The 15,759-nt window shown below is 36.2% G+C and overlaps 2 protein-coding genes across 3 annotated transcripts in view; both read left to right on the top strand.

The window, feature by feature from the left end:
- Positions 1-31: 31 nt before the first annotated feature.
- ZBED1 (zinc finger BED-type containing 1) lies at positions 32-8,055 on the top strand. Its single transcript, XM_081946594.1, has 2 exons — positions 32-167; positions 5,540-8,055. The coding sequence occupies exon 2, from the start codon at positions 5,594-5,596 to the stop codon at positions 7,679-7,681; it is 2,088 nt and encodes a 695-aa protein (XP_081802720.1). The 5' UTR covers positions 32-167; positions 5,540-5,593; the 3' UTR covers positions 7,682-8,055.
- Positions 36-15,759, top strand: part of DHRSX (dehydrogenase/reductase X-linked) — a 123,238-nt gene continuing 107,514 nt past the window's right edge. For both annotated transcript variants that reach the window (XM_081946595.1, XM_081946596.1), the window contains exon 1: positions 36-167. In XM_081946595.1, coding sequence (XP_081802721.1) covers positions 56-167 — 112 coding nt within the window. In that variant the 5' untranslated portion in view covers positions 36-55. The remainder of the gene's footprint in view (positions 168-15,759) is intronic.

Below are 15,759 nucleotides of genomic sequence, written 5' to 3'. Positions count from 1 at the left end.
AGGTAGAGAAGGGGATATCAAGGCGGCGTCCGGGCTTCAGCGGGGCCTGGCAGCCATGTCGCTATTGTCCCTTCTAATGCCGACCCTTTGGGTCTATTTTATCGGCTTCCGCGTAGTCCTGGAGCAGCTGTTTCGACGCCTCTTTCTGCGCCCCGTTTCCAAAGCAGGTTAGTAGATTGCACGGCGGAGCTGGAGCAACGGGCGCTAAAGATTCTTCTCAACGCCGTCGCTTTTCGGCATCAGTTGGGCTTTTATTGGATAACGAAAAGTGCAGGGGGCAAGGATTCATAAACAAGAAATGGCAGTTGAAGCTTCCTATTTCTTAGTTTCTGTGCTGGAAGAATTGGGAGGAGGGCACGCACGAAAAGATTGTTTAAAGTTACTCTCATCAGAATAAATCCTAGCAAACTAGAAAATGAAAATGCTGTAATATAAGAGATTTAAGTCGGAAGGTAACTTCCTTGCTAATGCAGATAGAGCTGAACCCGTGGTTTCATTTTGATAGCAATATTTTGCAGTAAAACAATAGTTATATTTTGCACTAAAACTTTGGAAGTAAAACGCCACTTACAATAGTCTAAATAAGGCACACCTAAACTGCTCTAGATCTGTACAGCTGCAATTAATTGATGTAATTGTCTTTGTTTAGACCTACAGTATTCTATGGTTGAGATCAGTAATTTTACCCATCTACAATATAGCTTAAACTGGTTTACCTGTGAATACACCTGATCACCTTCTACTGAATGATCAAGCTTCTTTTGTTTGTAGATTGTCATAATCTATTAAGTGTAAACTTTTTTTCTTTAACTTCTTTTGCACCCTAGAGTTTCAGGACCTTAGGAAAATTTGTAGGTAAATGATTTATATCCTACTTAGGGAAAGTGTATCCTGGACACACAGATAAGCCAGACTTTATCATGTTTATGTTATGTGAATAGAAACTACACTAGATCTAGAGTGAATTTTTAGATTTCATTTAAATTAATATGTAGAGTGCAGATTCACAGGTTGACTGAAATGTGTTGATTGTGGTGTAGTATATCACTAATGGTCTAGGCCAAGGGTGTCAAACTTGATTGTAATATGTCACATGACATCATGATGTTTTTTGCCTTTGTGGAGCCAGGGTGGGCGTGTTTTGCACATGATGCATCTGGTCTGGGGGCCACCACTTTTGATACTCCTGGATTCTAGGCCATACCTGAAGATTATTTCACTTTCATTAAAAATTATTTTGGTAATATATTTATATTGCATTCAATCTAAATATGTAATGTCTAACATTTTAATTTCAACATGTAACTTTGAAAGCTTTATAAAATTAATCCTTATTTTATCTTGAATGCATAAGTATCTTTGTATATTGAGAAGATAAACTGAGAACAAATTTTGACACTTGTTTTGTAATCCTTGGGACTATGGTATATGAAATTATTGAATGCCATGATTTGTATCTTCACTGGATTTGAAAACTAAAAGCAAACAATTGCATCCATTCGGGCTATAGAATTTTCTTGAAGGCAAGCACCTGTGCATTATGTGATTATACTGGCTTAATTACTCTTTACCAGGATATTTTAAAAACTATTACTGCTCTGTCTTTTTCCATTTTTCAAAGTTAGGCACTAAGATGGGCAACATTATTCCTCTTGATTCCAAATTGTTGACAAACAGTAAAAGATTTACTAAGAAAGAACCAGAACCTTTACAATTGAGAAAAAAACAACAGTTTGTTTCCAAGGCGACAAAGGAGGAAACTCACCTGATGTGGGAAAGCAGCAAATAAAATTGTCCCTTTTCAGTAGTTCTACCCACAATGTCTTACTGTCTCTTATTGCTTAGGTAACTACCGTATTTTTTGGACTATAAGATGCACCTTTTTGTCTCCCAAAAGGGGGTGAAAATGTCTGTGTATCTTATAGACCGAATATTGCCGAAGCCCTGCCCATCCACTGGCCTATTTTTGGCCTCTGCAAACCCTGTTTTCAGGCCATTTTTGAGGCTCAAAAAAAAGCCTGAAAAATGGCCTGAAAAAAACCTCAAAAACTGGCTGAAAAAACCTCGAAAATGGATAGAAAAAAGGCTGGAAAATAGGTAGAAAAAAGGTTGGAAAAGGGTTAAAAAAGCCCCCCCCCCCAAAAAAAAGGGCTGAAAATGCGGTGCATGGAGGCCAAAAACCTTTTTTTGGTTTTGTTTTCCTCTTCTAAATTTAGGTGCGTCTTGTAGGTGTCTTATAATCCGAAAAATACAGGTAATCAGATCAGATGCTAATGTTCAGTTTTCACCCTTCTTCCTGAAGGTGCAATATTATTTTCTGAAAGGCTGTAATTTGATAGAATTAAAATTATAAATATAAGTTTCAATTTATTTGTTCTAACTCTAAATTCTGCCTTCAAATTTCAAATTTTGCCAGGTATTTTATTGTCTCCTTTCTCTTGCTTTTAGGACTCTGTTCCAAGAGAAAACACTGCTAGGTATTCGGAATTACAGAACATTAACTATTTTGCAACATCCCTTTTCTTATATGTTGCTTAAAAGTTATGAGAAAATACAAGGTCACTCTATTACATTTAGGAAAATGGCTCTATTGCATTTATGAAAATGGTTAGCTTTGAACATTAAAAATAAGTTGATTTCATAAGTTGACTTTGTGTTTTTGATTTTATTAGGGAAAATGAGGCAATTTTAACCTAATTTAAAAGGAAAAAAGAATACACATTGAATCTTCATTTTCTTATTGGAGAAAGACAAAAGATAGTCCTTATTAACCAATTGGGAACTTGTTGTGTTTGTTAATGTCCATATGCTTTACAATATTCATTTATTAAGAGTAGCATCATGTACTCATTTACTATTGTTCTAATATTAGTTAACCTGTCAGGTAAATTTTATCATCCGAAATGCTATTGACAGCTATTGTTTGGAAATGCTGTATTAGTTCCATTTATCAAGTAGTTTATGAAGTGCCAGCTGTGATGCTGGTTATAACTTCTAAAAAAGAAAAATAAAACATCTGTTTTCCTCTTTTGATTCATATATCAGGCAGAGTAATTACCAACGCCCAGGAGGAATGTTGATAATAGTAATGGCCTCATTATTAGCTGTAAATGTGTCATTTGCAAGAAGTCTTTAAGATACCTTGACAGTGAGAGTGAATCTCTTGAGCTAGAAAAACTAAGTAGTGCAGTTTTTCCTGTCTCTTTAGCTATATTTTCCGACAATTGTAAATGAGTGATAAAATAACTTGCATATTTAAGAAGTCTGGGTATTTGTGCAAAACGATTTGCCATATTTAGTAAAAAAAAATTGAGTACAAACAAACTTTACACGTATACGTATTTACACATATACATATTTATTGCCTAACACATACACTTTCCTTTTTATACAACAATAACTTTAAACTCTAAAAACCATAGATTTTAACTTTATAGCAATAGCACTTAGCACGCTTCATACTGCTTTACAGCCCCTGTAAGTGGTTTACAGAGTCAGCATGTTGCTCCCAACAATCTGGGTCTTCATTTTCTGACCTTGGAAGGATGGAAGGCTGAGTGGTTTAGAATCGAACAGTGAGCAGTGAATTAGCCTGCAGTACTGCATTCTAACCACTGCAACACCTCTGCTCTTTTTGTGGTGTGTGCTTCTGTATGTTATTTATTGATAGAAATGTAAACATGGAAAATGCACAGTTACTAGTTATGTAAATGATAATAAGCTGCCCAAAACTAATTAGGGAATGAGATCACCACATACACACTGTAAACTAAGCACTTTGCATTATAGTTAGTCCTTGACTTACAACAGTTCAAAGTTACAACAGCTCAAAGTTACAACAGCACTGGAAAAAGTGACAGGACCATTTTTCACACCTATGACTGTTGCAGCATTCCCATGGTCACGTGATTTGCATTCATTACAACTGGCTCATTTTCATGTTTATGACAGTTGCAGTGTCCCGGAGTTATGTGATCATCTTTTATGGCCTTCTGACAGGTAAAGTCAATGGGGAAGCCATATTCAATGAACAACCGTTCATTTAACAAATGTGGCAAGAAAAGTCGTAAAGTGGGGAAAAACTCATTTAACAAATTTCTCACTTAGCAACATAAATTCTGGGTTTGATTGTGGTTGTAAGTGGAGGACTACCTGTGTACAATTTATTTCAGATGAATTTATTACAATTTAAAATAAAGGCTAAACATGACTTTTAGCAATCTCTTGGGATATGCCTTGCAATTCTCATGAAAATAATAAAAGTGGTTTCTAATTATCATCCTCAACTTGTTTTTCAACTATTAAACCTTGTTTATAGCTCTTCAGCTCTTAGATTTTGTAGTAGTCTCCCCATTTGATTGTAACCAGATTCAGTCCAGTTTAGCCTTTTTTGAGATCACCTATCACTGGTTGACCCATCTTCTATGATGTTAATTTGGGATATAGTGCTTCAAGAACTCTTTTGGGGAGAATTTGTGAACATTCAGAGGAATTTTTAAAATTTCAGTTTAAACCTATTGCTTGTAGAATTTTAACCATGTTGCTTATTCATATGTGCATTAAATAAAGCAAAACTATTACTAGCCACAGAGACTAGTTTACACATTTGGACATATTGAAGCGACTTTATAAAACTGAATTTCTGAAAGCATCACAATATACAGTACAACTCATATTTCTAATAAACCTCTCAGTTAACACAAGGCATTGTTTTAAGTTAGATTCTAGATGAACATTCAACAAATGGGCTTCCAAATTCTGTTCGTTAAAATGCTGCTAGTTTCTATGTCATATTGCCGTGAAATATCAAAAAATATAATAGAGCTATTCAAGCATATTCATAATAATACCCAGAAAAATACATCCATGCTTATGACAATTGGAAAATCTCAAGAAGAGAAAAATAAATTTCACAGTTCTCAGTTTATCAAAAGCTTCCTTGCTCATTGCCTTAAGCAGTACTATCTGTTTAGGATCACAAATTTCACTTACTATGATGAGTATTTCTTATGGTTAGTGTGATCAGTCCCTAATACACTCTTATTCATGGTACAGGGGGGAAAGGCAGATATTTCTGGAGTTATTATCTATAGAAGCTTTCTTGAACCTGGACAGCAAACTATTCTTGAAGTCATGGATTCCTGATATGTAGAGATTGATCAGAGATGAGCATTTATTTAGTGTTGAAGAGTTTGGATAACATTTTGTTGTAGCCTTGGATGCATCAGAGTGTTGTAATGACTCTTCTCTGTATATTTAAATTTAAACATGCAATCGAGGCTATTGCACTTATTCTATTTACAGTACTGTGCATGTAAGCCTCCCAAAATTATACCTTGAGGTAAATTATCCAGAGGGCAGTTAAATTTGGTCCAATGTTTTGTCGTGAACTCTGATTAACTATTACTTGCAAAACATGTAGAAATAGTATTGCGTGTATTCAGTTTTCAAAGAGGAACATTCCAATGTTGTTATTAATTTTGTACAGTTGAACAAACCAGTCCTTTCTCATGTTATGTTTATCTGCTGCCTTTATCAGGTGCTCATTAATGAGTGAAGAATCAAAAGGGGTTGGGACAGTGGCTAAGAAGCAATGGAGAATAAAACTTTGGAAACTTCCCCATCAGACCTAAAGTTAGTGGCCCACCCAAGAGCAAAGAGTAAAGTATGGAAGTACTTTGGCTTTGATACCAATGCAGAGGGATGTATATTACAATGGAAGAAGATCTACTGCCGCATTTGCATGGCGCAGATTGCATATTCAGGAAATACATCCAATCTCTCTTACCATCTTGAAAAGAATCATCAAGATGAATTTTGTGAATTTGTGAAAAGCAACACTGAGCAAATGAGAGAGGCTTTTGCAACTGCATTTTCAAAACTGAAGCCTGAATCATCTCAACAGGTTGTTCAGGACAATTTAATTATGAAAACAAGTCATAATTATGAGAATAAAAAGCATCAAGAGCTGACCTCAGCAGTGATTAGTTTAATCTGTGAAGGGTTACATCCTCCATCTATTGTCGATGAACCTACATTTAAGAGTCTCTTAAGAACAGCTGACCCCAGGTATGAACTTCCTTGCAGAAAGTACTTCTGCACAAAAGGAATTCCTGAAAAATATGTTGCTGTTAGAGAGGTGGTGTTAAAAGAATTGACAGACATTCCATGGTGTGGTATATCAACTGATATATGGAGAAGTCATAGTCAGAATAGATCCTATGTAACATTGTCTGTTCATTTTCTTAGAACTGGTTCTTCTGGCAGCTTGGCTATTAATTCTCGTTGCCTAAAAACATTTGAAGTACCAGAGGAAAACACTGCAGAGACAATTACAAGGGTCCTGTATGAGATATTCATTGAATGGGAAATTAATACCAAAGTTTTTGGGGCTACAACGGACAATGGGAAAGATGTAGTGAAAGCTTGCTCTCTTTTGGACATCTCAGTACAGATGCCATGCTTAGGTCAGACTTTCAACGCGGGTATACAGCAAGCTCTTCAGCTTCCTAAATTGAGTAGTGCCCTATCTAGATGTCGAAAACTGGTGGAATATTTTCAACAGTCTGCAGTAGCCATGTACATGTTGAGTGAGAAGCAGCAACAGCAGAATAGTTTGCATTGCATGCTTGTGAGTGATCGTGTTTCCTGGTGGGGCAGCACACTTGCCATGCTGCAACGTCTTAAAGAGCAACAGTTTGTTATTGCTGCAGTACTTGTGGAAGATAGCAATAATCACCACCTGATGCTGGAAGCTAATGAATGGAATACAATTGAAGGGCTGGTGGATTTGCTTCAGCCATTCAAGCAGGTAGCTGAGATGATATCTTCTTCCAAATACCCAAGAATAAGCATGATGAAACCTCTTCTTCACATGCTGTTAAATACAACATTGAGTATAAAAGAAAATGACTTAAAAGAAATAAGCATGGCAAAGGAGGTGATTGCCAAGGAACTATCAACAACATACCAGCATAACCCTGAGATAGACATGTTTCTCAATGTTGCAACTTTCTTAGATCCAAGATACAAGAAATTGCCCTTTCTTTCGACTTTTGAAAAACAACAGGTTGAGAACAGAGTGCTGGAGGAAGCAAAAAGTATCCTGGAAAAAATAAATGACAATACTTCGAGGCCTGAAGAAAAATTATTTGCAATGTCAGAAGAGCCACCAGTGAAAAAAGTGTCAATTGCTTCCACGCCTCCTCCTACTAGTGCTATTAATAATATGCTTGCAGAAATTTTTTGCCAGACGGGAAGTGTTGAAGATCAAGAGGAGTGGCACGCTCAGGTTATTGAGGAACTGAGCAATTTCAAGTCACAGAAAGTCCTTGGGCTCAGTGAAGATCCCCTCAAGTGGTGGTCTGATAGACTTGCTTTGTTTCCTGTTTTGCCAAAGGTGCTTCAGAAATACTGGTGCGTTGTAGCTACAAGGATCTTTCCAGAGCGTCTTTTTAGTTCTTCAGCCAATGTTGTTAGTGCTAAAAGAAATCGGCTAGCCCCAGCTCATGTGGACGAGCAGGTTTTTCTGTACGAGAACACTCATAGTGGATCTGAAGCTGAACCTGATGAAGAGGATGAAGGAGAGTGGGGATTGGAACAGGATCATATGATTAATTCAAGTAACACAGCAAATGGGAGCAGCAACGTTTTAAATATGCGGGATAATGGCTTCATATAGAAGCAAAAGACTTTCAGACAAAAGGTCTTAAATTAACCCCCCCACCCCCCCAAAAAACTATTTTAAAAATGTACATATTGAACAACTTCAACATAGGTAGGTTTTGTATGTGGAATATGTGTGAGAGTGGATCATGGTTGTGATTTGTGCTTCAAGAAGACAAACTGGCATAAAAGTTATAAGTCTAGAGTCAGTAAAGTATAGAGTCAGATATATTTTATCATTGATTTAGAAATAGGATGTATAAATAGTAATTTATAAACGGTTAGTTACCTACTATATCAGCGATGGCGAACCTTTTTTGGCTCGCGTGCCATAAGTGGGGGGAGCGCAGGGGGGTTGTGTGTGGATGTTACGCACCCATAATACAATGCGTGAGCAGGCGTGCACTACAGTCGCTCCCCCCCAATTTTTGCATGCTTTTTTTGCCCTCCCCAGGCTCCAGAGGCTTTATAGGAGCCTGGGGAAGGCGAAAACAGCCTCCCTCCCCAGAGGGCCTTTGGAGCTTCAGGGACCTTCAGAAGGCTTCCCTGAAGCCTTTGGAGTGCTCAAAATCACCCTCCGAGCAAACCAGAAGTGACTTCTGGTTTGCTCGGAGGATTGTTTTGACTGCTCCGGAGGCTTCAGGTAAGCCTCCTGAAGGTCCTTGAAGCCTCCGGAGTGCTCAAAATGACCCTCGGAGGAAACCGAAAGTCCGTTCCCGAATGTCCGGTTTGCCCATAGGGCCGGTTTTTTTGTGCTCCAGAGGCTTCAGGGAAGCTCATGAAGCCTCCGGAGGGCCTCCGGGAGGGGTGGGGAAGGCTCTTTGCGCCCTCCCCAGACTCCTATAAAGCCTCTGGAGCCTGGGGAGGGCGAAAAATGGCTTTTAAAAAGAGTGAACTCAGCTGGCCAGCGCGCGCATGCGTGCTGGCCAGCTGACAGGGCAGCACCTCGCGTGCCCTGACAAATGGCTCCACCTGTAGCAGGCGTGCCATAGGTTCGCCATCTTGGTACTATACAATCCCTTTAAACAATATTTTCAGCAAATTTATGACTTAAAGTCAATATGCAAAATGTTTTTGATGTAGGATTTTTGATTTTTAAAAGTTTTGATTTAAGTGTTCACACATTTAAATATTTAAAGCTTTTTAAAGGCCAAATTATCAGAGATTGATTACGTGAAGGATTTAATGTTTAATAGACTCAAGTGTTATTTCTGACAACCAGATTATTTCTTTGTTGTTAAGTGTCCTGAAATAGAAGTGTTAGGATTTTTATGTTTATTTGGTTATAGTGAAATCTTGGCACATGTACTGGGTATATTATGCTACAATGCAACTGTAGGAACCAGTTTTCAGATGTAATTGAATTTTAATATTCTTTTCAGGAGCTCCATATTGTGTTTGTGGTAAGGAATAATGATAGAACAATGTTTTCATCTGTACTAAATGTAACCTTTCCAAAATTCATATAACGGCAAAAAATATTAAGGTTGCTCTATCAACAAATGAATATGAGGTTGAATTATATCACCATATTGTTACAAGTCATTAGTTTTGTATCTTGTACTATTGCCAAGCAATCATTTGCAAAGCTTAGGAGTACTTTTTCATTTGTACCTTCAAGAAAACTTCTCTATATAAAATGGCATCATGTTTCTAGGCACCATACCAGATATATCACATTGATATATCTGCTTTGCTAATTTATTCCATAAATTCTAAACTTCTGTTGCATGGGAACATCTGTGCCACATGGTAATAGTTCTTATTATGTCATACCTGACATGAAATTTACCAGCTTCTACTACTAGCTTCTAGTTCAATATCTTGGCATGTCACTCAAACATGGTAGATTTTTGCTTATACATGTTAAAATTAATGTTTTAGACAGTGGTAGGTTCCGGATCCCGTTGCAACTGGTACGGTGCAACAAGGCCCGGTGTCCACCATATGAACGTGCGCAGTGCACACGCATGCGTCCTTACCTACTATGACGCTCCGTGACGCCTCTGCGATACTCCAGCTGTTTGGTGGAGTGTCGCGCAAGCACTGTACGTTTCATGCACGTGTGCGGAAGCGTCAAAGAGCTCAAATACAGGTAAGGAGGGCTGGCAGGTGGGCCCTCTGGAGCACCGTACTGGAATGGTACCCGATGCTCCCAGCAGGCACCTGTATGCCCGTACCGGGGTGTACCGCCTGCAACTCACCACTGGTTTTAGACATTTGTACAGTGCTTCAGACACCTGTTCTCAGCAATGGGTGTATTGCTGAAGTGGTAGTCTTCATACTTGAGAATTACCAGGCAGGATGGATAGGATAGACTTAGAATTTTTTTTGAAATAACGCTGTTTTGAAATTTGAATTTCTCTGCTAGATATTTAGTCCATAATCTTTTTTTTAGTTCTAATCCGATGCTTTCCTTTTTTTTTTGAATTACCATTCATTGTTAAAGATACTTTCAACAAAAAACAGTTGTTGAATGCTTCTCATATTTATGCTCTTTTCCAGAAATGATTAACTACTTTATGTAGAAAATCAGCATATAAGAGTTGTGAGATATGACACATATATTATGTCACCAATATAACAAACTCTTCCCTGGAATGTACTCTTATAAATAAGAGTTGATAAGTAGATAAGCATGGCACTTGATTGTTTCTCAACCCATAATCAGCCTATTAAAACAGACAAGCATGGCACTTGATTGTTTCTCAACCCATAATCAGCCTATTAAAACAGCCTATTACAACAGGCAATTATGAAATTTCCTATTCTAAATAGTTGTGTCTAACAGAGTCTTCTGAATGCTGTTTTAGGGTTGCCCTATTCAGATATAGTTGATGGATCCCACTTTGAGCTTTGTTTTCTATAAAATGATCAGGGTATGATGAAGAACTTTCATTTGTATCTCATTTACCATCTTATCTGAGCTGAACATACATTTTTGCACTTCTTGACTGGTGCAATTTTAACTAAGTAAGGATGCAAAACTATTGCATGATGAAACAAGTATGTTAATTTAGTTATTATAAAATGCAGTGTGGTAAGTCCTAAGTCTATGCAACATCAGATTGAAACCTTAGCACAGTGTAATCAGGCATTGTTCCTCTTTGAATCTGAGGATCCTCTCCTGCTCCTAAGCTGCAAAAATACTTGGGAGCCGGAGTTGTAGAATGTAAGAATGGTATTCACTGTATGGCTCCTTCTCAGTGCTTTCAGTGCCTTTTTAAAGAAGACACAGGTTTTCCTGGACCTATCCATCTATACAACTGGGAGAATGCTCATGCTTGTATAAGAGACTAGTCAGCCTACTCAAAGGGGCCATGAGCTCACTGAATAGATATGGGCTTGATCAAAATCTCAAATACCTGTTTGCTTGGGATCAACTGCAACTATGGAAATCACATAGCTTCTTTAAGGAGGTGTTGACAGGTGCAACCTGCATAGCCATGGCTATTCTGGAAAACTTTTGGGGTTTTAGATCTGAAGTGAAGTACATCCCTGTTATAGGTAGTGCTTGACTTATAACCATTCATTTATCAACTGTTCAAAGTTACAGATATACTGAAAAAAGTGATTGATGATTCATCCTCGCATTTACAATGATTGCAGCATCCCCCACGGTCATGTGACCAAAATATGGTCACTCGGCAACCTGCATCTATTTACAAGGTTCCTTTGCTTACCACTTGCAACCTTCCTAGCTTCTGACAAGCAAGGTCAAGGGGAGTAAGATGGAGTCATTTAACAGCCACATGACTCACTTAACAACTGCAGTGATTCAATTAACAATTGTGGCAAAAAAAGTTGTAAAATCTGGCATGACTCGCTTTAACAACACCTTGTTTAGCCTAGAAATTCTGAGCCCAATTGTGGTTGTAAGACAAGGACTACCTGTTCAATATTGTAAGTTGTAGCCTTCAGTTATTGAAACTCTTTGGTATAGTCCTGGGCAGCGTCAGGGATGTTAGTCCAAGCCACAGCCTCCTATTTTTGTTATCTTGCATTCTACAGTTGTAGAATGTAAGAATGGTATTCACTGTTTCATTTGATGGCAGTAATACTGTATGATTTTTAAATATGATGTTAACTCAGTAGTAAAATCCACTTTCTTTGTGAAATTTATGAGATTTGCAGCCAACCTGTGATTATGCCCAGTAATACAAGGAAAGAAACAAATGTGAAGATAAGTCTGGACGTATTAGAATATAACTAACATCTATTTATCTTATATTTCATTAAAATGAATGGGGCACATTAAAAAAAAGATTATAATTGGAAATGCAAATTTTCTAGTATAAAATAAATTACACAGTCACAGTATTAGTAGCTAGTAGCATCTTTAGATATCAGATGAAACATAGAACTTTTAATTGTGCAATAATCTTATCACTCTAAATTCTACATGTGGATATAGATTTTTCATACAATCTTTTCTGCATAAATCTAGTCTTTAAAAGGTTATCGCATTTCAAAAAGTCCAACTGTAATTGGAAAAAATGAAAGAAAAATTGTCACAATACAAAATGTATTTTTTGAATTTTATGAGCCTTTATATTTCTAGTTAATTATGATATAAATTGTAATATTTAGTCAATTGTACTAAAGTATACTATTCCTGTCTTTCCATTTCTATTATGTAATTTTTTAACCATACTTCATTTTAATAAACATTTTGAAGTAAAAATCATGAAATGTTTTTTTTACTGAATAGAATACCTTTTCACCAATGTCCAGTTCATAATAAGTTGTCTTTGGGGCCTGATTTTTGGAACACTGCATATCATTTTATGGAAGCACTTAGTCTATGCCTCTGAATTTTGCCTCAAAATAAATTTCTTATGTACAAATTTGACTATTTGTGTTACAATAAAAATAAACAAATTGTCAGTGTTAGAAATTTTGAAAAAAAGCCAACAAAAGGTGAGATGAACCCAAAATATTTTCTTTAATAATGATGATGCGTATTGAATTATAATTGTCTGCTGAAGCATAGGAAACAGGTTTTTTTTATTTTGCTGTGTTAAACTGGACAACCATAAGATTTTCTGTTCATTTGTTGAAGTTCATGTTCATATCTTAATGCCCACCTGACTAGGAAGGGAATCAGATCTCTGGATTCAAAAAGTCCTTATACCTTCATAGTCAGTTATAAAGTACTTTAACATTGAATTTTTAAGGAACTGCTATAGGAGTTTAGCCTTTTTCTTTAACAAAAGCACTCATTACTTTATATTCACAATTAATAGAAGCAATACAAAGAGAATATATTGAATATAAAATCAGAATATAAAAATAATTAAGAGAAATCTAAAAAGTGCAGATTGGTTATATAGACATTGATACCATTAATAAGATCTCCACTTTTGCTTTCATTTTCATCTTATTCACTTCCTTCTGTCCCATCTCCTGCATTAAACCATAGTGTGCTTGTATACTTGCAATGCAAGATAAAATTTAATATATGTGATAGCGCTGAATACACGAAAGCTTAAGCTGCAATAAAGTATTAATCTGTGGAGCTGAAAGACTCATTGTTGCTTTTTGGTTTTTCAGTTATTTAAAATAAATTTTAAGAGGAACTCACATGGTCCTGGACATTACCCACTTAAAATCCCATTTTTTTTTGTTTCAGAGTAAAATAAGGCTTGCACAAATGTTTTTAGCATTCAAATATTTGGTGGACCTTCCTGCATTGTGTGTTTCAGAGTTAGCCTTGGTGTCAATGGTGATAAAATATACATTGGAAATTGTGCGCTGATCTAGATCATCTCTGACAGATAAGAAATGAAGCTACAGAAAACATGCCACTCTGTGATTATTGGCTAAAAATTGGGCCATGTGTAAAAGTTACATCTAATTACTAGAACTCTCTTGTACGTCTTTACAACTCTGGCATGTGTTGTACCTGCATCTGTGAGCCTAGCTGATCTTTAGATTGGCAGATACAATATTTATATTTGTGTCACAAATATGGAAAAATAAATGGATGGTAAGACCATGCATTTTATCTCCCTCCATCCCTCCCTCCCTTCCTTCCCTTCCCTTCCCTTCCCCTTTCTTTAGCATTCTTATATGGTAAATACAATATAATTTCAACTTCAGAGTATTCTCTACAATCCTGCAGATCAAAGAACATTCCAACATATCTTGTAGTCAAATACATTTTATGCTGATTGTTACAGAGGCATATGTTGCTTAGACATCTGTATTGATTATATACTTACTGTTAAGGACCAGAGAGAGTAAATTAGTTGCAAAATTTTTCTTTTTGCCTGCAACTCATGCAATATATCCACTGGAATAGATAGATGATAATATGACAGGAAAATAGGTGTTGATCTTTACTAAGTCTGTTAATGCAGCAGTATTTATGTTTCCATGCTGCCTGATTTATTACACTTTAGATGACTCAACAGCCTCTGTTCTGGTCTAAAACCACAGTAAATTGATGTCTTTCATCTTTTAACAAAAAGTGAAATGGGCTCAATTTTCAAAGGAAGGGTGTGTGGTAATAGATCCCTTGATCTCTATGTTCAAAAAAACATACAAAACATTTTCACAGAAACAGGATTTGAAGTTTTACATATACAAACTCAATCTATTAAAAATTCAGATGACTTTCTTATTGCTACAATAATTTAGGCTTTTTAAAATGTTCTCATCAAGGCACTTTATAGGGAAACTCTGCGTTCATTTGTTTTCCTTGTATGTCAAAAACTCTGGCAATCTTGTACCTTGATCTTCAGATCCTTCCTGCTTTTGTACAATGTAATACAGTATATTTCATCTGCTTTTTCAATATAGAAGAGGTTGCTCTCATTCAATATTAAATTATCCTTTTCTTCTGTTTGTTTTTTCAGTCTTGTTTCATCCTTCTCTTCAAAGATTATTGTAAAATGCAGCTGATTCTTCAGTAAGATCAATTTTTTTTCTCGTGTTCAATACAATTTCCTAATTTTAAGACAAATAGTTGGATGACAAAATCTGTCAGTTTGAATAATCTTTTTTTCTGAATGTAGGTTCTTTTTAAAGAAAAAAAATGTATATGTACCTTGTTATCAGCACTATTTCTAGAAAAACTTTTTGAAGTAAAAGGTAATATTTTTTATCAGAGCAATTCCAATGCTCAATAGAATACAAATAAAGGTTATCGATCTATCGATCTATCCACCCATGTCATTTGAGGCAACTGAGAAGTTTACAGTGTGAAGCTGCTTATCGTCATCCTGCTGAAAGTGGCAGTATCTGTTCTATGTTATCTCCGTAATCTCTAGGATTTTATGCTAAATTGGAAAATAAAGAACAAAACGAAGGAAGAAGGAAATTGCAAATGAGATCCATACATGTATTCATCCCCTGTGCTCAGGGGATTCTCTGCTTTCTAAATTGAAATTAGAATCATTTATACTCCATTGTTGATATGAGGCAGTCTTATGAGGACTGCTTATTTATTTGTGCTTTCTTTCTTAGATAATCTCCTAAAACCTTGGGATAAATATGCTTTCAACATTTCCAAAATTTTAATTGGTTAATTGGTCACTTAATTGGTTAATTTGTTTTGCAGTTTTCTGATATATGTTGAACATTGCTTGGAGTCAGTTGGGCAATTAAAATAGTTTATGAACTAAGCATATATATATATATATATGTGTGTGTGTGTGTGTGTGTGTGTGTGTGTGTTTGTGTTACAACCCCTGGTATGCCCAAATATGGGAGGGAGCTCACTCCTCCCTCTTTCTGTCCTTTCGGCTCATCACAGAAAACCATCCAGGCAGAAACCCATATTTTTATTTTTAATGTTGCCTTTTTATATTTGTGTTTTTTTAAATATTTTTTTTATATTTTATCTTTTTATATTTTATCAGCACAAATACAACACACACACACACACACACACACACACACACACACACACACACACACACACACACATATATATATATATATATATATATATATATATATATATATATATATATATATATATATTCGTAGATTTTCACAGGTGTAGGTATGCTGGTTTTGTTGTATTCGGGTCTTTTCCCGTGTAAGGTTGAGATTGTCTTTGCAACGTTTCGGCAGGATCTCACCTGC

Source organism: Natrix helvetica (genome assembly GCF_964273705.1).
Source record: "Natrix helvetica genome assembly, chromosome: 3".
NCBI classification, from domain to species: Eukaryota; Metazoa; Chordata; class Lepidosauria; order Squamata; family Natricidae; genus Natrix; species Natrix helvetica.
The sequence above is the reverse complement of the archived record's forward strand: the minus strand, read 5'-3'. Positions and strand labels throughout refer to the sequence as shown.